The 21,774-nt window shown below is 41.6% G+C and overlaps 1 protein-coding gene across 1 annotated transcript in view; it reads left to right on the top strand.

Moving 5' to 3' along the window:
• The window catches only part of LOC120887480 (uncharacterized), a 41,836-nt gene extending 20,727 nt beyond the window's left edge, over positions 1–21,109 (top strand). The window contains exons 2-3 of the mRNA XM_078024683.1: positions 15,529–16,299; positions 20,965–21,109. Coding sequence (XP_077880809.1) covers positions 15,529–16,299; positions 20,965–20,976 — 783 coding nt within the window. The 3' untranslated portion in view covers positions 20,977–21,109. The remainder of the gene's footprint in view (positions 1–15,528; positions 16,300–20,964) is intronic.
• The last annotated feature ends 665 nt before the right edge of the window (positions 21,110–21,774 follow it).

The following is a 21,774-nucleotide window of genomic DNA, read 5'->3' as shown; positions in this document are numbered from 1 at the left end:
TAAATGTTGACAAGGATGTGGGAGAAAAGGTGCCCTTATAACACTGCTGGTGGGACTGTATATTGTGCAATTACTCTGAACAGTAGTATAGAGACTCCTCAGAAAACTTGAAATGATACCACCATTTGATCCAGGTATCCCACTCCTCACCCAAAGGACTTAAAATCATCATACAATATGGATGCATTCTCATCAATGTTCGTAGCAGTCCAATTCACAATAGCTAAGCTATGAAACCAACCTAGATGTCCTTCACCAGATGAATGGATAAAGAAACCGTGTTACATACACACAATGAAATATTAATCAGCCAGAAAGAAGAATGGAATTATGGCATTTGCTGGTAAATGGATGGAACTAGAGAATATCATGTTAAGTGAATAAGCCAATCCCAAAAAAAAACCCAAAGGCTAAATGTTCTCTCTGATATGCAGATGCTAACACACAATAAGGTGGGTGGGGTAGGGAAGAATGGTAGTACTTTAGATAGATAAAGGAGAATGGAGGGAAGGGAGGGGGGATGGGAATAGGAAAGATAGAATGAATCAGACACTAATATCCTCTGTGCATATATGATTACATGACCAATGTAATTCTACATCATATATAACCAGAAGGGAGTTGTACCCCATGTATGTATAATATGTCAAAATACATTCTACTATCATGTATAACTTAAAAAAAAATTTCAATAAATAAATTGGTTAAAAGAGCTGGAGATGTGGCTCAGTGGTTAAGTGCCCCTCTTAATATCTGTGGACCATTTCCAGTTGCAATTCTATTCTTTTTGTTGAAAGGATGAAACTTAAATAGGGTTCAAATAACTCTCTTTCTTTGTCATAGTTTGTTATTACAATGTCTTACCCAAGTCATGATTCACCTCTCTTTCTCAGAACAGAAGGGCTTTGAAAACCCCTATGTTTTTAGACTTTTTCACAAGCTCACCTTGGCTTTGGGTTTCCCTGATCCTCTTCTTACTGTTTGTGCCCTTTTCTGAACTCTGCCATCCGTCTTTTAAACTGTGTGTTGTACAAATCTGAGCTCAGAGAGCTCCAGGGGTACCTTAATGCTGTTGGGTTGTTTTGTTTTTTTTTTTTTTTTAAGGTGTATTCTTCCCTTTTTTCGCTCTAAAATAATTGCTACTCTTTCTATGGGAAGTTCATTTTTCAAAGTCTTCTATCTCTCTAAAGCCACCTTTCTTTTTATTCTTTCTGCTATACTTTGGATCTAAAATGTCCCCCAATGGTCTGTAAATTAAAGACTTGATCCCCAGTTTGGCACTAATGAAAGGTGGGGCTTAGCAAGAGGTCTTGGATCATTGCGGGCATGGGCTCTTCCTCTTTTTCTCTTTTGTCCTGGCCGTGATTTCAATGGTTTTACAACTCTGTTTACTCCCTGACATGATGTTCTACTTCACTATAGACCAAACAGGTCCACACAAGCATGGACTAAAACAGTGATCCAAATAAACCTTTTCTCTATATAAGCTGACTTATTGCAGGCATTCTGTTATAGTAAGGAAAAGCTAGCACAGCTTCTTTTATGTTCTCAGGAAATCTTTATAAAAGCCAACTGTCAGCTAAGAAATGTACTGTGGGAGTAAAAGTATATGGCTCCTATCCAGAGTTCTCAGAACTTAGGGCTTCTTGAACAAACATGGCCTTTCCCTCTTCTCCTACACTGTGGCTAATTTTTCCTAAATCTGGATGTGGTGTGACCAGCAATTCCTCCTTTCATTCATACAACCTAACAGAAACCACGTGTCCCAAGGTCCTCACAACTTCAACCCCACCACCCAGTTCTGACTTGTTGTCCAAATGAAGTCCAAAGCAGCTTGAAAGCAGAGGAATTATATGCAGCAGCAAAGCAAGTAAGAAATCAATTAATATTCTCTCAGACACTTTCAGCAGATACCCCACCAGCCAAAGGGTGAAGAAGTCAAAGAGCCTCCATTACATGTCCAGTCTGATAAAAAGGTACAGTCACCTCACCATGAAATCACTTCTATTTCCCCTTCGTTTCATTCCAATCTCATTCAAATGCTCCCTGACATTTTTTACCTTGGAGTTCCTTTCTTCCTGTACATGATTCACCTCCCAGACATGTTCCTTTTAGCCCCGCAAACCTCTCTGTGGCCCCAATTTAATACTGGCCCATCCCCATCCCAGGCTGGTGATGCTTCTGGATTTAATGTGCTTTCTTTAGTGTCTGTGTGTTGGTACCGATAGGAATTCACAGATATTCCCCTGTTGGTCTCTTCTGAGAATTACTTGATCCCTCCTCCATTCAGGCACCCTTTTATGTTACCACCTGTTTTCTCCTGCTATGGAATTAATTTTTAAATCCTGGGTGGCCAGCTCTCCTGGGCCACCAGGATACTGCAGAGAAAAGAAATCAGTCAGGCTTCTGAGACCTGCTGGATCCCATTTGAAATCAAGGATCTTTTAAAAATCAATCAACGTCTATTTATTCAGCATCTGTTATATACCTATCACTGTATAAAAGAAATGACAATATGCTCTTCTTTGAATATCTTCCCAACAGCCATCGCACAAGGACACTTCCTGCAAAGTGACCCCCATGAAACTACAGGTACGTGCGCTGGCCAGACTTCAGGTGCTTAGTTCACAAGAGACACACAAATAAACCAGCTTCCCGACTCCTGGCCAATTAAACCTCACATTACATAACTACTATTTTAAAAAAAGACCACAGAGGCAAACCCTCTAAACAGGATTTTCCTTCTTTAGCAGTCTCGGAGGAAGAACTGTGCTAATATGGTGTTTCTATTCCTGACAGGAATAACCCTTAATTATTATGTTCCTGAAGCATCTAGAAATTTTTAAATAGAATTTCACGTAATGTTAAGAAAATTGGAGAACGACGTCACTGGCAACAGAAAATATTTTAAACAAAGAGAGAAAGAAAAAAAAAAGAGTAAAGAAGGGTCGGGGGGAAGCAATGATCCCACTAAGTTGTTTATAAAGTGCCAGAAATGGGAAAATGGAAAGACAGAACACTAGAGAAAATTAGGTTCTTCTACAAAAGACTATAAAGACCTTTCATTCATCAGCGATTATCTGTTAATCCCTGATGAAATCAAGTTTCATGAAGTAAATGAAACCTATTTTTAGGGGGAAAAAAATATACATGTGTGATATGCAAGTGAATGTGTTTATGACCCTTTGCCTAAACCATGGAACTGAGTGTAAGGAAGCAATTTTTATAAACTACCTTTGTAGACATTACCCTTATCATCCTATTTTCAGGTGCCTGTGAATACCTGTACATCTAGCTGTAAGTTCCAGTATTTCCCTTAAGCAGAAGTGCCTGCTACTGGTCATGTGCATTTTTAGCCTAAGCATGGCCAGCTCCAACTGGGACCGTTACACAGAACCTTATGGAAAGAAAGGAACTTCTCATTGGCCAGGGATGCCTGGAACAAGGCTGAGCTCTGTGACTCAGATAACCAATAGGGTTCACCATACCCCTGACAAAGCCAGGTAGGAAATCTGCCCTCTCGAGGGGATGCTTTTGGAGCATCCAATATACCAAGTATTGGAATATACAAAGGCAATTAAGACCATGCCTGCCCTGGAGAATATAATTTGCTTTGTATGAAAGACTTGCTTGTTTATAAAAACCAAATCTAGAGAGTTATTCTAAGGTTCTTTCCGTGGCTAGGTCCTCCCACCCACCTCCTGTTTGCAGGCACCAAACTGTTCATTTATCTTACCCAAAATCTACTGACTGACTAAATAAAGATGGTGGCCTTCACATCGTCACTCTTGCTGTAATGGAATAGGAAGGTTCATAATGTGAACAAACAGTACATTTGAGGGAGGCAGGGTGGAGCACAACTGTTGTATAATGAAGAAGTTGGCCTAGGTCCCAAGTTCCTGGGAGGGATACTTTAAGTACTTGGAATTTCCCAAGTAATGGATGTTTTTCTATTATTCAAGAACCCCTTGGACCAAACCTGTGTCTTTGAAATGGCTCTGAGTGAAGGCTGGTCTCCCCACAAAGACCAACTATGTGATCAGGTTGGGGCTTTGGAGAAGGTAATATCAGATAACTTCCAGAGAAGGGAGGAAGGGGTTGGAGGTTGAACAAAGCCCAGAAAACTGCTGCACTTACGATTGTTTTATCATAAAACTACAAATCAAATGAAGAGACACACAGGACGAAGTAGGAGAAAGTCCTGGATGTGGAGCTCCCTCGTTGCTAACGTTGCGAATGAATTAATCAATCAAAGCTTGACAGAGATTTCTGGATGATGACTGCATCAATGTGCCAGGCAGGTAACCAATCCTGATCCCACACAGCAAAGAGGGAAGCTCCATGCCCAGGACTCTCTTTATCCTGTATGTCTCTTCATTTGATTTGTATCTTTTATGATAAAACAATCTTAAGTGCAGCTGTTTCCTGGGCTCTGTGAATCATCCAAGCCAATTATCACATCAGAGATGGTTGTATGAACCACTGGTAGCCAGTTGGTCAGGAATGGGCAACCTGAGAGCTCCTGAACTTTGTGGGTGGCATCTGAAGCGAGGGCAGTCTCATTGGGGACCACACCCAGAACTTGTGGGGCTTGTGCTAACTCCAGGTGGTTGCCACACGCACTCTGAGCACCTAAAGGCTCGCCAGAAACAGTCCCTTTAGGAAGCCAATCTCCTACAGCTTACTCCACCCACAACTCGCCTCCAACCCCAGGCTGAGAATTTACATGGCCCAATCTCAGCAGGAAATCACCTCAAATGGGTAGATGAGCACAACTACAGAATCAGACAGGCTTTTTGATAAGTGGTGTCATTGAAGGATACTCAATTAGAAAACTACCATGAATGCATGAAGAGTTCAGTAGTTGAGGAAAGATTCAGAATACCTTCACAAAGGCAGTCAGAGTCTTAAAGATCAAAGAAACACTTAGGCAAGAAGATATAATATCAGCAGGAATAAAGGGTCGAATCACCGCGCTCAGTTAATAATGATGCAAATTACGCCTTTTATTAACTCCTTACTATATGCCTGAAACTCAAAGATTACTATTTGAGTTGAATAGCAGATGAATCCTTAAGCCCATGAGATGGAGTCTTATCATGCCCTTTTTATAGGTAAGGAGATACTGAGACTTCAGGTAAACTTGATGAAGGCTTCAGAGCTGGAGGGGAGAGGATAACTGAAAAGTGGTAGAAGAAGGGAGGTGCTGATAGCTCCTAATGGCAAAACCCAATATGTCTTGTTTTATTCTGTTGCCAGTGAGGAGCCATCAAAGGAGTTTGCACAAGGAGTAATGTGACATGCATCATGTTTGAAAGATAAACACGCAAAAGGAGAAAGATTGGAACAGAGAGACCAGTTAGGGGGTCAATGGGAAGGTTATTGGCCAAACACGGTAAGAGCCTGAAGCAGGGTGAGAGCAGAGGAATGAGTAGGTGGAGACAGGGACAAGGCAGAGGGAAGCATGGAAGATGACAGAGATGCGGAAGGCTCAGGAGCCTGGGGACACTGTGGGGAGAGTTGCTATGAGAGATCAAGGCAGGTTATCCAAATGAATGGATCATCAAAAACACACATCAAAAGCAGAGGCACAAGCCTGTAATCCCAGAGGCTTGGGAGGCAGAGGCAGGCGGCAGGAGGACCGGGAGTTCAAAGCCATCCTCAGCAAAAGTGAGAATTGCTAAGCAACTCAGTGAAACCCTGTCTCTAAATAAAATACAAAATAGGGCTGGGGATGTGGCTCAGTGGTCAAGTGCCCCGAGTTCAATCCCCAGTTCAAAAAACAAAAACAAAAAACACCTGTGTATAGGGTATGCCCTTCTATATTGATGTGCACATTTATTCAGTGATATTGCTCTTGTGCACAGCCTGAATTTGGTGGAATTCATAATTTTGATCAATTAATGTATAATGAAGTCATGTTTAAAGACTATGTACAACACTGGCAAGCAACCATTTAGCTCCCTTCTACACTCCAGATCTGAAGACCCTATGTACAAGACTGGCAAGCAACCATTTAGCTCCCTTCTACACTCCAGATCTGAAGACCCGTGGCTGAGCACAGCCTTCCTATTCCTCCAAGCTCCCTGTGTTTCGTTTGCACCTGCCTTTGATGGATAATGAGCATCAGGGGAGCTAATCAAGTATTTTTGTCTAAATGGCTTTTTAGACTGCTGAGCTGAAGCAGAAGGGTAACAGACCACCAGTCTAATCATTGATTGGTGCCATTCAGGAGTGTACACATAGAACTAGTTGTCTTCTCATTCCGTCAAGAATTCTATGGGAATCAATCAAAAGAGAGTGTAGAAAGGTAAACACAGCTAAATGCAAAGCCACTTCCTCTAAGACTGCACTAAGAAAATGCAAAGCTAACTATAAATAAAATTAATACTGGGTTTCCAGTGCTGCAATGAACAATCATGGCCATTCAAACCTGGTCCTGCTTTCATGGTTAGACTTGTGCCCCTAAGTTTAAGTAGAGAGCCCTGCAGAATCATTTGATTGATTAGCAGGATTTTGCTGAATTCCAACAGCAAACCTGAACCCAGAAGAATCAATAATAATCTGTTTACTCAGTCTCTGAAATGTGCTAGATACTAGCTCATAAAAATTATTCTAGATCCTACTTCTACTATTAAAAGCCTAGTTCTGTCTGGCAATGCTAACTACAAAGCAGAAACAGAAAGGGAAAGAAATTCAACATCTCTTTCCTCTGGAGACTCTGAGGGGGCTTGAAGGTTTGGAAGACAGGGTGCCACGCGTGACTATGTCTGTATTTCTCTTACTCCCTGACATTCCCAGGAACCACTTTGTAAAGCACTCATCTGAAAACGTTTAAAGAAGACGTACTGAAATGTACTCTTACACCACCCCTTGACACATAATCAATACACCTTTAAGCACACACATCTATATCTTGCATTAACCTTGCATTTCACCATGATTCAGGAGATATTTGCTGCGCTTCATCTTGAACTCTTTTCTAATCTGACATCACCCCATAATAAATACATCATCATAAAGATGCAGAAGCTATGCATCTAGGAAAGCCTTTGAAAATATTCTCAGATGGGACAGAACTCAGGGAATGATTTGTCAATATGGTTCTCTAATATGATTTCAAAAAATACTAAAATGCACTAGATATTGTCAATGTTTCAATAAAGTAACTGAAAAATCAGAGCATTTTTCATGTATACTAGAGCTTTTTGTGTGGCCCCAGATATGTCCTCTACTTTTCAACCAACAAGTTATAATGAAAAAAAGAAAAAAGAAAAACAATACTGACTTCTTTCATAGTACAAGGAAGCAAAGGTCTCTTTTTTTCTGGGAGGTATACAACTTAAAGGTCAGAGAAAATTGCAATACCCTACTCAGGAGGCTAAGGCAGGAAGATTACAAGTTCAAGGCCAAGCCTGGCAAACTTAGCTAGTCAGGTAAAGCACATCATAATGGATATTAACTAGAACTCTGATATGTCCCAATAACTTTTTGTAGCAACTGTTACTTTTAACAATGTAACATTTTCTCCTATTTTTAAGGGGAAAAAAGAGAGACAACTTTCAATTTATAATAAGCAAGGTAGTGAATAGACACTTTAGGTATCTTCTAGGCATCGTTTGATATGCTAAAGCTTACAAAATTTCCCCTATTCTGTATAAAGTTCCTGTTAGGAAAAAAATTACTTTCCCATTCTATAGAATATAGTTAAACCCAGAAGAAAATAAACAAGCATCAAAAAGGAATACTTTTAAACATCATATTTTGAAACTGAGCCCCTAAGCAATAGAAGTAAATTCCATCATGTTCATTGGATTGGAATTCATGAGCCTGACACATCAACAGAGATATTTTATCCCTTGGTGTTGAACTCAGTGGAAACTGGCTACCGGACCACCATGCAAGGCTCCTCAAAGCCTAACTTCAACCGGGTTCCTGTAGATTGCTCAACTTCTGTCTGCCTTCCCAGAAGAAACTTGCCTGGGCCTCATCCTGAACTCTGCAAAGCTAACTTAATCTGCACAGTCATGGCTAATAAGAATTGAACACCTAAGTGTCAGGCTCTAGGACATGTGGATGAACAAGACAGGCCCCTCGGATGCGGATACAGATAGGAAACACATGGTTCCCACACAGTGCAGTACAGACTCTGCCTGCCAGGCTGAGACCTGAGGGATGGCTGTGTTGGGCTCGACGGGGTACGGCTGTCACAGACACAGATAGAAACATGTAAAAGCAATGGCAGCTTGAATCCATGAATATATCATACAGCATCATTTTACAGATAATTTTCAATGCTTCCTGATATATGGCAGCATTAAGAATATGGAACTGAATTAGTGCTTCTCAATTTTTTCCATGTATCACTTCCAATAAAAATATTTTCTACGTCATAATCCTCTGATGTACCTTTATCATTTCTGCCACACATGTATCACTTAAAAATGTTTCCCAAAACAATACTGGTTTTACTACTCAAGTGCACTCTGAGGTTTTCTTCTCATGCTTTCCCCACCCAACTCCTTCTTTCAGTTCTGGTTATAGCCCTCTAATAGGTGGCAATCCACAGCGTGAAAAACTTTGGTATAAATGGTTCACCAGGTGCAATGGCCTATAATTGGATATACTTCCTCTTCATTTCATACTCTTTCTAAAAGTACCACTGTGGAAATTGGAGTGCCATTGTCTACTGACTGTCTGCCATGTGCCAAGGACTGGGCTGGACCCTTTCCATACGTAGTCTCATGAATCCACACCCAGCTGTGTGAGTGTGGACATACCATTCCATTTTATAAATGAAGAAACGGAAGATCAGGGATCCAGATACTTGCTCAGTAGGATAGGATGGAGTCAGGATTCAAATCCTGCTCTGTCAGGCTCCAAAGCTCTGATTACAACATACTGCACTTCAAAAAAGATTCTTATGCAATCACAGCTAACCTAATAGCAGGAATTTCATACATTCCCCTCAAGATAACTCAAGTCCTTAGAGTGTTACAGAACCAAATTTGGGAGGCCCAAACAGAGAGGAGGGAAAGAGATGGTGGGGAAACTCTGATTTGTGTTTTATTGCAGTTTTCTTCCCTGCCCTCTAATAACCTCAGCAAAGGTACTAACAAGGAGTGACCAACAGAGAATGGTAAGTGAGAGCCAGCAGAATGTTGACCTAGATAATCACCCACAAGACAGGCTGGCAAAAGTGCACTGACCATTCTGGGTGGCTCATAATGAGCGGCAGCCGGCTCAGGCTCAGCATCTTCCAAGGTTGGAGACAGTCAATGAATATTCACATGAAGGACTGCTGGCACAACCAGAGAAAAAGGAGATGCCCTCACAGATCCTGCTGCTTCATTTTTAAAAGTCTTACAAAATCATGTTATCTGAGACTCTTTGGTGAGAGGGAATCTTATTTGGAAAGATAACAAAACACATTTCACACAGGTATTTGTTCTTCTAGCCCCATTATTAAAGATACATTTGACATGGATTAAAAATATATTAAATGTGAACAGATCAGGACAAATGTTCAGCCAAAAAGAAAAAAATTCTGCAGAAGGGAAGATGTGGGGGGAGATGGGCAAGGTCATATTAAACCATCGCTCATTACTTGGTCTCTCCCCAGACCTAAGATAATGTACTGTCACCAAATGTCAAGTTCACTGGCCAGTCATTGGCATAGATACTTCTAAGTGGTAATCTCGCTCAGAATTTTGAAGAACAGATGTATGTTTTGCAAATGCCATTGATTTTTACAAACAATAAATTTAAAATTTTGACAAATGGCCTTGGGGGTTTATATTTTTTTTGTACAGCATGTTGGATAGAAAAATGTTTATAGTTAACCTTGGCATATCAATTCACATGGAAATACAAGCTATGTTTTTTGTCTAATCATCTAGTGTTATTTTCTCAGCACCCTCTTAGCAATAAGAATATTGCTTAGTTCTCTTTGCTTTGCAAGTTCTAAGATGAAAAAAATCTTAACTGTGCTAAAGAATCCATTGCCTGCTTATGAAACATAAAGGTTTATGAAAACATGGCATGTACTCAAATAGACCATTTGTTTTTAAATATTTTAATAGTGTGCACTGCTGTGTTAGAAACTAAACGTGTATTATGTCTGATCTTACATCTAGTGTGTACTCTACTTTGATCATTCTATCAAAAGATCAAAATTTAAATATCATAAATTATATTTTATACATGTTCTCCTTTGCATGAAATCAAACAGAATACTTGTTTCTTCTCCAAACACATGAGAATACAAACAAGCAATATATCTAAACTGAAAAAGTACGTTCTCACTATTGCATTCCATTAAGAAATGCCCTTAGGTATGGATTAAAATAAGAAATCTTTATGTTTTCTTAAAATTCTAAATGTCTACATTCATGCTTTCAAATTTTTAAATATATCTTTAATACTTCTTCTAAAGGTTAATGATGCATGTTATTTTCACACACACACACACACACACACACACTCTCTGTCTCTCTCTCACGCACACACACACACACACACACACACACACTCTCACACACACAGAGACACACACACACACACACCCTCTCTCTCTCTCTCTCTCTCACACACACACACACACACACACACACACACACTACTAAAATCCTTTTCCCTAAGATCTCAAAGATTATATAAGCCAAGAGAAATGCCAGAATTTGAATAATTGATATCGAATCTCCAATGACCATGAAAAGCTGTCATTTTATAACAACAAAGCATAAAGTATGTACCTTGATTGGATTCTGGATTTAAAAAAAAAAGAGCTGTAAAAGACTTTCTTAAGATAGTATGGACAAAGTAGACATGAACAGGGTACAGAGGTTATCAAATCTTGGTTAATTTTCCTGGGTGTGACAACAGTTCCATGATTTAAGAAAATGTCCTTGTTTTTAATGCCTATTGTTATTAAGGGTAAAATGTCATGATATGAAATTGAAGTGAACCAATTATTTTTTTAAATTCTACATATAATTAGGTTAAAATATAAAATGCTAATAGTTGAATCTCAGTAGAAGGATATACAGATGTGAAGGCTCTCCTCTGTAGGTTTCATATTCACAGATTTAACTAATCTTAGATTAATTAAAAATATTCTTTAAAAAATTGCTTCTGTACTAAATACGTATAGACTTTCCTTGTCTTTATCCCCTAAACAACATAATACAACTATTTACATAGTATTTACCTGGTATTAAGTATAACATGTACTCTTGACATGTTATACTAGTTTTCCTATAGACAGAAGGATATGTGCAAGGTTATATGCATATACTTCACCATTTTTTCTAAGGTACTTCAGCATCCACTGAATTTGATATGGCAAGTTCTGGAACCAATCTACCTCAGATACTAAAGGATAACTGTATTTTTCATTAAATCTTTTTATGTGTACAAAAATATTCATAATAAAAAGTGACAGAGGGATAAAGAATAGCACTTTCGTTTAAGCATATATGTGGATTGACTACTGAACCAAACTAGGTAAAGATAAAATATTGCTTTTCATAGACAGCAAATGTTTCATTTTCTCTGAGCAGTATACATTAGAGAATCAATTTTCCACCATTGACCCAGAGAAATTATGGCCGCCCTTCTGGCTGCGACCACAGGGAACAGCTGATTGACATACACCACCTGAATTAGAGCAGATGCATTGAGATCCCCAGAGGGTAATCCACGCAGACCAGATTACATGACAACACGCACTCTTAGAAAAATATGGGTTAGGAATTACAGATGCCTTTGAGCTTGGAACCCTCACTGCAGACTCACCAGGCCTTGTTATATGAAGATAGCATATCAAGCTATGACCTGAACTTAAAGCAAAATCAAAAAAATATAAAACATCAGCTCTTTCTGACCATTCACCCACCGAGAGTGGGTTCCTTCTTCCTTTTTTTAATCTGCTCAATAAAGTGGACTAAATGGATTCAATATTAAGCAAAAACCCTGGGAAGCCACCCTAAAAATCTGACTTAACACTAATCATAAAGTTCTGGAATCATGAGAAATGTTAGAACATCTGAACATTAGATTTAGGGGTAAAGTATTTCAAATAAAACTCAGGCCTATGAAGCAATACTGTAGGGTGTTTCCTATTTATAAGTGGAGTCTTTTGGATTTGGGGTCCACATCTCAACACTTTGGGGCACCGTTGAGTCAGAGTGCAAACTCTCCTGACTCATCCATGACTCACTGCAGAATCTGGTATTTTTTTAATTGAACTGAAACTAAGCAGAAAGCAGTGGGTTTTCAAGTGGCCCAATACAATCCCTAACTCCACTTCACCTAATCTTTTCATGTACTTTTTATTTTTGCCCTTTCTTTTTCTCTCATGAATTCAACTCACCATCTAGCATCTTCATTGCCATTATTGCCTCTTCCTCTTCCCGCTGCCCTCCCAAACTCTCCAGGCCTACCAGGAGCACCCAAAGGCATTGTTATCACTTGAGTTAAACTTCAGGCAGTGAGCTGTAAAGAATTCTAATGTGGCCCATAAAGCCTGATGGAGTCAGGCTGCAGGCTGAAGCAGTCACAAGAACAGTTCACTTTCCTTTAACCAAAGAACAATTACCCTGTTTATGGGTTGTCAGGCCCTTTCCCTTCTCCTCACTGCCGCCTGCCTTTGATCTCTAACCAGGCATTTTTACCTCTCCTTAAGGAAGCAGGAGACCTGGACACGGAAATCCCATTTTTGTTTCATATTTCCCCAATAAGAGACATGATCTAGGAGGACTAAAGATGACAAGGACTTTGGGGAATATCTGTGGGTTTCACTTATTCAAGGATGTCCTGAATCCTGTTCAAGTTTTCTGATTTCTTGAAAAGTTTCTATCAGCACTAACTAAACTGATAGAAAAACAGAATAAAATCTTAAAAATACAGAAAGGTAAGAGTACATTACGTTTGTTTATCAAAAATTTGCTGTCAGCCAGGCATGGTGGTGTGCGCCTGTAATCCCAGCCACTCAGGAGGCTGAGGCAGGAGGTTCGAGAGTTCAGAGCCAGCCTCAGTCACTTAACAAGGCCCTAAGCAACTCGGTGAGACCCTGTCTCTAAATAAAATACAAAATAGGGCTGGGGATGTGGCTCACTGGTTAAGTGCTCCTGAGTTCAATCCCTGGTACCAAAAAAAAAAAAAAAAAAAATTTGCTGTCAATGACAACAGACTCCCAGTATGGGGTGAAGCATGGAACCAGACCCTCCATCTCCAGGAGACCTGAGTGAAGCTGTTGCAAAGACTCAGATGAGGATGAAGCTCTGGAAAACTTCCAGCCAAAAGGCTGGCAATCCAGAGGTCCCTCTGCCACCTATAGGCCAGGGGAGGCCAGTCCCCTAGGGCAACTGGAAGAAGACTCAATAAGGAAGGCTCAACAGAATCAAGTGCCCTCAGCTGAACACAGTCTTTGGTGGGGGATGCTCACAGAAGTGAAAAATATGTACTTCAAGGCACAAAAGACACATTTGGAAATCTGAGCAACATGGTAATCTAAGCCCCTTCCTGAGGCTCATGTTCTCAATGCCTCAGTTTTTTTATCTGTCAAATGGAGGTCATAATAGTGCCTTCTTACTTGCAGGGTCATTGTAAAGATTGAATCAGTATGCATAAACTGCTCAGAAAGGGAGGGTCTAACACATGATAAGCCGTATATTAATGCTAAGTATTTGGTATTATAAGGTAGAAGCATGCCTACAGAAAAGTGTGCTAAAGAAAGCTTACCTTCTTTGATATCCACCTTCTACCAGGCAGCCAGAAGTACCCAATCAACTTCAGCAGACCTACTACTAACTAGCCAGAAATACCTATGCCTCAAATCTTTGGTTCCCCGTTTAAACTCCCAGAAGCCTGGAGTGGTCTGGAGTGGTCTCAGCCAAGGCCAAACAAGTGAGACTCTCCCTAGCAACTAGGTTCAGATATAAAATTGCAAGATGGCAACATGCTATGATTAAAATGGGAATTGACATATGATTAAAATGGAAATCTACCTGACATGCATGTCAGAGCCCACACATTCTCAGTAGGTAAGTTCTGTAGCTTCTAATAAATGTCCTTAACTCCATGATGCTGTGAACCTCAAAAATTAACCTGGTAGAAGATGGAGGCAAATTACACTCCACATTATCAAGACACAAATGCAGTGACCTTCAACAAAGTACATGGCCCCAGAGTCTGTGACATAAACAGGTAATTGGCCATCAGCACACCTGGATGACACAGTGAGTCAATTCTTCAGAACAGGCAGGGCCACTGACTTTTATGCTCTCATGCTGTGCCACACCTGGTATGCCACAAGAACAATACTTACGCATTACAATAGGGCTTCTTTTCATAGCCTTTGTAGTTGTTCATGTTGAGAGCCATCTTGCAGACCTCACAGTGGAAGCATCCTTTATGCCAATACTGAAAAAAAATATAAATATTTAAAATTTTAGTACAATCCCAATTCTGGTCAGGATGGGTACAGAAGGAAGGCTTTTAAGTGCACCACAGTTCTCATATTTGAAAATACTACAATGAAATACATGGAAGTAGCAATGTGTTTGCCTTTACTTCAGTAAATAAAGCAGGCAGCTATTCGAGTTTTAAATTAATCCTACCACAACTAGACTCATGATGGAAGAACTGCCAAGGCTCTATCCACACTGCACTTCTGTGCACAACCAGAAAGGAACTCTAAGCTCTGTCAGTGGCGAAATGGGGCCCATGGAGTGACTTCAACACGAAAAGGATTCCAGTTGAAAGTACCTAAACGCAGTGTTTGTAGAGCTCTATAACGAGAAAGACTATGTAAAGTGGCCCTGTCCGCCCACCCCATCCCTGCCCAGCTTTCACTAAACTGCAGGAACACGGTTAGACTGGGATGACTGTTGGGATAATGGCTTGCTCAAATAAGACATTCGTAGCATCTAACACAGATTTCACTGGGAACGCCTTGGCTAGTTTCAATTGTCAAGTCACTCGCGATCGCGCCCGGGTCTCTCTCCCAGGCTGTTTAACTCCATCCATACCCAAGAAGGGCAGAGGGCAGAGCGATAGAAACCCGGTTAAAGCCACTTCCTCTGGAATTCCCACCCGGTGGATTAGAGACCCGTGGGTCCGATTCGACACGCAGAGCCGCGTCTCCGGTGGGGATTATTCTTAGCAATGCGGCAGCGGTCACCCGGTGACATATTAATTACTATTTGCCTTTCCCCCTCGTGGCGGTCACCGGAGGCGCTAGGGGCTGGGGGGTTGGGTGGGTGGGTTTGAAGTGAGGGTGAGGGGTGCGGAGTCTCTAGGGAGGGGAGTGAAGGACAGACTGGAGGGGGGGAGAGCGCAGAGTGCAGAACTGCCCCCACCCCGGGTGCCTAGCCTGGTCCCTGGCTGCCGGGGGTCGCCACCGCCGCGCGCCCTCCACAGCAGCTGTGCTGATGCCGCGCAGCCCTGCACCCCTCCAAAAGCATTTCCCAAATTCCAACATCACAAACGTCAAGAATGGTCTCTGACACTCCAGCGGGTGTCTAGCTTCGCGCTCCCTCCCTCTGTGCCAAGACACACAAACACAGCGACCCACTCATCTCTTTCCATCCCAGGTGCCAAAACTTCTTCAAGCAGGTGCAGCCCGGCGCCCGGCAGGTCCAGGCTGGCCTGGCGCCCCCTTCGCTCACCTTATCCAGGCAGTTGACTTTCTCAGTGGGATACACGACTTTTCCGCAGCGGGCGCACTGGGGGTTCATTGTCGCGGTTCCCGCGGGCGGTGGCTGCTGCGGCGGCTGTGGCTGGGGGCTCCGAGGAGCCTCTGTGACATCCCCCGGCAAGCCCAACGCCGCCTCCGGGCAGGCGGGAGGGCGCCGAGCGCCGGGATCTGGGGGTGGGCGCTGGCCCGGGGGCGAGCGGGCCGCGGCGGGGGCTAAGGTGGGTGCGCAGCGGGGCCTGGCGCCTGGGGCCGACCGCGCTTTCCGGCACTCGGGTGCTGGGGCTCGGCTCTGGCTGGGGTTCCGCGCCGCTGGCTCTGCGTCGTTCGCACTCCAGGTACCAGTGACTCACAGACACTCGCGCCCGCCCCTCGCGCTCACTCGCTCCCCGCCGCCGCCGCCGCCGCGCAGGCCAAACCCACCGGCGCGCCCCGACCGAAGTGGCAGTGAACGAGCACGTCGGGCACCCAGGGAGGGAGGGCGAGGCGGGGTGGGGGGGACGGGGAGGGCCGGGACCTGGAGCTTGCAGGCAGCTGCGGGCGGCGACAGTGTGGCCTGGGAGCGAGCCTCCCGCGGCAGCCGCCGCAGCCTAGGCGCCCAGGTGGGCGGCGGCGGGGGAGGTGAGGGGTGGAGGCGGCGGGACTCAGGGGAAGGGCTCCACGGCCGCGCACTTTGGTCCCTTCCTCCTCTCTCCCCAGCAGGGCGCACCTCCACTCCCAAGCTGATGTCCCTGACACCCAGAAGACGCAGGGAGCCCGGGTCCAGGATGCGCCAGTGCTTCTCCTGCAGCTCAGGGGAACAGCACCCCTAGCAGCACCCAGTCTCCCGGCAGAGGTTGCCCCGGCCACGCGCAGCGACGCGCCTGGGAGCCGGAAAACCAGCCGGGAACTCCGAGATTCGAGTCACGGTGGCGCCGGGGTTGTTCCGCTCCCGCTCCCATTGACCCCTTCCGAGTAGATGCGCACTCGATTGCCTGGATGGGGAACAGCCTGCTTCCTTACAGGCTCCCAGTCCCTGAACTCTTTATACCTGCCCTTGGAGAACGACGGGCTTTTAGGCCCGAGTCAAGCCTCCCTTGATTAATAGGAGCCGTCGTTCATTTTATTTTAAGTCTGTGTATGCACCGTTTTGTTGTGCAATGAAGCACCACAAGAAGCTGCGAAAAGTTCTTCTTCTGCGTTGAGAGAAGCAATGACAAACTCATGGTCCAAACCAGAAGAGTCAGAGCATCAAGCTTAAGGGTAGGATGAAGCCAAACAAAACGGCTATCATTTTTTAATAAGAGTTCAGGTTATTTGTTTCGCTTTGTTAGAGGTAGTAAAATGGAGATATACTATCAAGAAAGCCCAACTCATCAGTTATTAATTTTGTGACCTTGTGCAAATTTTTAGCCTCTCCATGCCTCAGTTTTCTAATCTACAAAATGGGGGTAACGATGGAATTACAAAATAGTGCCTCCCCGCCTATTGTGAGGATTAGGTGAGTCAGCAAATCTCAAGAGCTTCAGCCAGCCTGGCTCTTGGTAAGCACTGCATAAGAGTCAGGATTATCATAAATTGGTCACACCAAAGAAGCAAACACATTCCATTGCTAGCACACGGATTAAGTCTAAGTAATGCCACATAGCAACTACTGTGACAAAGATTTCTGTCATTTTTTTTTAATTCAGACCTGCATCTTTTCATGAGAAAACTTGATTTCTGAGCCTCTTAGGCGGGCTGTGCAGATGAACTTATTCAAAATAATACTGTGCTGTTTTGTCTTTTTAGAAGAGGTAACTTTTTTAAAAGTATTCAGGGAGCAGGACAGCCTCTGAACCCTCTGTTGTGTTCACAAACCCACCTCAAAAGCAGATAAAAGGATAATTTGCTGTCAGAGATGACCAGTTATCTCTGACAAATACCTTAGAGCTCATTAAAAATGCTTGAGGAAGAAAGTATTTATATTATCTCCTGAATGGCAGTGATTTTTTTTCAGCATTTAGTTTTTCACAACTGAAAATCATAAAATATAGTTTAAATATCTTACTCTCCTTCTTAAATGATGAACATAAAATTCAGAGGCAGAATAGTAGTGAGGTGTGATATTTATAGCTGATTATAGTGAATGTTTTAACTATAAATTCCATAATCTCTTACCAAACCAGTCTCCTACCCCAGTGACTAACAGAGTTGGTACAAATTAAATGTTTACTGAAAGTATGACTAAAACCAATGAATACATTAAAACCAGTAGGAAATGTGCTGTGTTGTTTTCTGAATTATATTTTCCTTCCTGTGTCTCTTACTCTTTTTGTTTTCTACATCAAGCCAGTTTCTGAGTTGCTTAATGCCATTTTTCTGATGTAAGAAGAATTTTAATACCATCTGTCTTTAGAAGGACTTCCAGATTCAAAGTACTATAAACAGAGAATTGGCAGTAACCTGTCATCTGGCCCAGCCTTCTTCCTCCAAGTAGATGAATGATTTAATTGTTCCGCTAGGAAGACCTTTTGCCTTCCATGTCTTTTTGCACTTGACTGGTCAAGAAATTGTCCCTTATGATAACTATTCTCCAATACGTCGGCTTTAATTTAAATCCCTTTCTGCTAGCATAAAGCATAGATATTGAAAATAATTGACCATCACTGTCTTTATAAAACATTTATGTATTTATTACATTTTTTTCTTTACCTAAAATGAACAAATCTGTTTACTCTTCTCTCTGGGGTCTCCTTATACGAAATCAACTGAAAACCCTACAATCATTACTCAGGATATGTAAATTGAACTCCAAATTCAAAGTTTGAAGGAGTAATTAATATTACAAAAGGCTAAATAGTGGTTTGACAAACATTACCTCTGACACACTTGTGGTGGGTTATGTTATTTGTTCAGGTTTCTTCCCCTGTCACCCTGGCAACACTTCCTGTGGGCAGAGTACATTCCTCTACTCAAAGCAGAGATGTTGAGTTTGACCACGTGATGTCCTTTAGCCAATGGAATGCGAGTGAATGTGAAATAAGTTGTTATCAGAGCCAAAGCTTTACATGTATTTGCATAGTTCACCCTGTTCTCCCTTGCCTTTGAGCTCTATCCCTTCTTAACCTTGAGTACAGCATATCTTAGGTAAGGGATGGTTTTTTGACTTGTGTCCAAGAATGAGAAGACCTAACTAGATATGAGAGCCCAACTTAGTTCAGTAAGCCCCTCCATACCCATTAGAGTCACAGCAAGCTTGTAGCCTTCATATAATGGGCAGAAGAAATAATTGTCATTGTAAACCACTGAGATTTGAGGTGTTATTTGTTACTGCAGCAAAAGCTGGATAATACACAATGATAACTAAAGGGAAATTTTTTTCTACCTCATTAAAAATAAGGAAATAATTACACACAAGATTTAGCATGTTTTTCTTTTTGACTTTTCTAAAAAATATCCTGTACATGTATATGAAGTATAATGACTAGCTGAGCACAGTGGAGCACACCTATAATCCCAGTGACTTAGGCGACTGGGGCAGAAGGATCCCAAGTTCAAAGCCAGCCACAGCAATGGCGAGGTAATAAGCAACTCAGTGAGACCCTGTCTCTAAGGAAAATACAAAGAAGGGCTGGGGACATGGCTCAGTGGTTAAGTGCCCTTGGGTTCAATCTCCTGTACAAAAAAAAAGTGTAATGACCAAGTCAGGCATGGTAGTACATATCTGTAATTGCAGCAACCTAGAAGGCTGGAGGCAGGAGGATCACAAGTTCAAGGCAACAATTTAGCAAAGCCCTAAGTAACTTAGTGAGACCTTGTCTCAAAAAGGGATAGAATTGTGGCTCAGTGGTTAAATGCCCCTGGGACTTCAATCCCCAGTACAGAAGAAGAAGAGGAAGAGGAGGAGCATAAAGCATAGAACTCTTACTTTCATCTTTTTATTCTATAAATGGCTTCCATTTATCAGGTATTGCATAAAGTTGTGTGTATTGCTTCAAGTACACTCAGCTTCACCCTGGAGGCAAGTTTTACCAACCAACAACTTTGGCAGGTGAAGCTAAAGAAAAACAGTAAATTTTAGCTCAGACTTTCATTTGATCACTGTATATGTTAAGAAGCATTTTCTGAAGATCTTGAACAATTTAGAGAAATTATCTCATTTACCAATATAGCATTCCTGCTATATTGTGAGAAAGTTATACTGTGAGAAAGTTAATATATATACATATGTATATAAAATATGTATTTTTTAAATACATATTTTTAAAATATGTGTATTTTTTTACATATACATATTAAGGGAAATTCAAGATTCAGAAGCTTTAATAGAAACAATTTAATTCTTCTATTCAATATATAATCATTGGTAGGCAAGATACCAAGCCCAAAAGGATGTAAGTAGAGGTATGATCTCTACTTGCAATAAATACAGTGGGATAAATAAGTAAGTAAAATTATTCCATAAGGTGATTAATTCTCTAAAATAAACCTCTGCTCTAGAAACCATGAAGAACAGAGGAACTTCTCATTCAGACTGGAGTGTTAGGAAAGGCTATATACAGGAATCGGTCGGTCACTACATGTACCCCTAGAAATAAGAATTACCTCTCCCCCAAGAATACAAGCCTACCTAAGAAGAGTTTGGAGTGATTTTTTTTCCTGTCTTAGGGATTATTCTGCTTTTGTGAACATACTGAAGATTTATTTACATCATTTCAGTGTTCCCTCCCACCATAGCATGCTCTAACAATGAGCTTCAAATAATAATATCATTTATTGATAGATGATATAACTCCTCAAAATAAGCTCCAAACCCCTCATTTACCAAAAACAGGTGTAGACATCAACTCATAATTTCAAATCTGACTGAAAATCTTCTGTAATTTGGAAAGAGAGAAAAGAAAAGAAGGAAGAAAAACAGTTCCTCATTTGGGCCCTTCTGGACTGAGCTCTCCCCACAACCCCCACAGACCAAGATAAAGGATAAAACAGACCCTTCATGGGAGACAAAATAATTCCCCTCAAAAGAGTTCCTCCTCATGATCCCCTGTTAATATATTGCTTTACATGGTGCTAGAGTTTGGATCTGGAATGTCACCAGTCTGTGGCACTATGGGGAGGTAGAACCTTTAAAAGGTGAAACCTCATGGAAGGAATTTGGGTCATTTGTGTTGTGTCCTTAAAGTGGCATGGGGAAAATAAAAATTAAAAATAAATAAAATAAAATACTTTAAAAGAGGGGGGTGAGGAAGGAGAGAAAGAGAGATTGGCACCTCATCATTTTTTTTTTTCTCTCTTGATGCCAGGCTATGAGGTGAATGCACTTCCACCACCATCCACTCCCCACCATGATGTGCTGTCTTGCCACAAGACCAACAAAAGCATGGAGCCAAGCAACACAGACTGAAACCTCCAAAGCCATGAATCAAAATAAATCCTTTCTGTTTTTAAGTTGATTATCTCAGGTATTTTGTCACAGTAACAGAAAGCTGACTAATACCTGTTGCAAAGGTACTTTGTAGCTGTGATTTTTTAAAAATATTTTTAGTTATATTTGGACATAATAACTTTATTTTATTTATTTATCTTTCTAGGTGGTGCTGAGAATCAAACCCAATGCCTCACACATGCTAGGCAAACACTCTACCACTGAGGCACAACCTCAACCCTATAGCTGTGATTATTAAGGATGTAAAGATAGATTAGCCAGGTAGGCCACTGTAATCACAAGTATCCTCAAAAGAGGAAAGCAAAGGGGTCAGAGTCAGAGAAGGAGATATGACAACAAATGCAGAGGTCAGAGACTTGATTTGCAGATGTTATACTACTAGGCTTGAAGATGGAGGAAGGGAACACTAATTAAGGAAGTCACCATCTAGAAGCTGCATAAAGCAAGAAAACAGATTCTCTCCTGGAGTCTTCTGAAGTAATGCAGCCCTGCCAAGAACTTGATTTTAGGACTTCTGACCTTCAAAACTATCGGACAATAGATATGTGTTAACAATTAGTTTGATAACTAACAATAAGCTTCAAATAATAATATTATCTTGATAGATGATATAACTCCCCTCAAAATAAGCTCCAAATCCCTAATTTACCAAAACCATGTGTAGACA

This window comes from Ictidomys tridecemlineatus, chromosome 10 (genome assembly GCF_052094955.1).
Source record: "Ictidomys tridecemlineatus isolate mIctTri1 chromosome 10, mIctTri1.hap1, whole genome shotgun sequence".
NCBI lineage: Eukaryota > Metazoa > Chordata > Mammalia > Rodentia > Sciuridae > Ictidomys > Ictidomys tridecemlineatus.
This window is presented reverse-complemented; position numbering and strand designations above follow the sequence as displayed.